Source organism: Perkinsus marinus (assembly GCF_000006405.1).
Source record: "Perkinsus marinus ATCC 50983 genomic scaffold scf_1104296954446, whole genome shotgun sequence".
Classification (NCBI taxonomy): Eukaryota; Perkinsozoa; order Perkinsida; family Perkinsidae; genus Perkinsus; species Perkinsus marinus.
This window is the reverse complement of record NW_003208140.1, coordinates 25,874-26,164: the sequence shown is the minus strand read 5'-3', so window position 1 is coordinate 26,164 and position 291 is coordinate 25,874. Positions and strand designations below refer to the sequence as shown.

The 291-nt window shown below is 47.8% G+C and overlaps 1 protein-coding gene across 1 annotated transcript in view; it reads left to right on the top strand.

The window, feature by feature from the left end:
• Nucleotides 1-68, top strand: part of Pmar_PMAR026455 (eukaryotic peptide chain release factor gtp-binding subunit, putative) — a gene marked incomplete at both ends in the record, with an annotated part of 888 nt that extends 820 nt beyond the window's left edge. Inside the window, one exon of the mRNA XM_002776097.1 lies at nucleotides 1-68. This exon is cut by the window's left edge and continues 4 nt beyond it. Coding sequence (XP_002776143.1) covers nucleotides 1-68 — 68 coding nt within the window.
• Between the last annotated feature and the right edge of the window lie 223 nt (nucleotides 69-291).

Genomic DNA, 291 nt, shown 5'->3' with positions numbered 1-291 from the left:
ACCGAAATCGAAACTCGGGAAAAGTTATCCGAACCGAAGCCGATCGAAACAGAACACGTGGCAGATAAAGCCGAAATCGAAACCGAACTCATTTCGGTTCGGTTGCCGGGGCATGGTTGCCAGTCCCGGAAATTTCAGCTCACCGCTGATGAAAGTTCTGCGTATTTCATCAAGGGACCAATTTTCCGACTTGCATTCTACGAGTGGATAGTGAATGAAGTAGGAATTATTTCCCGTTCCAGAATACAAACGGCCTCCATCGGATCTCATGCTACCGCTCTTCTTATCCCT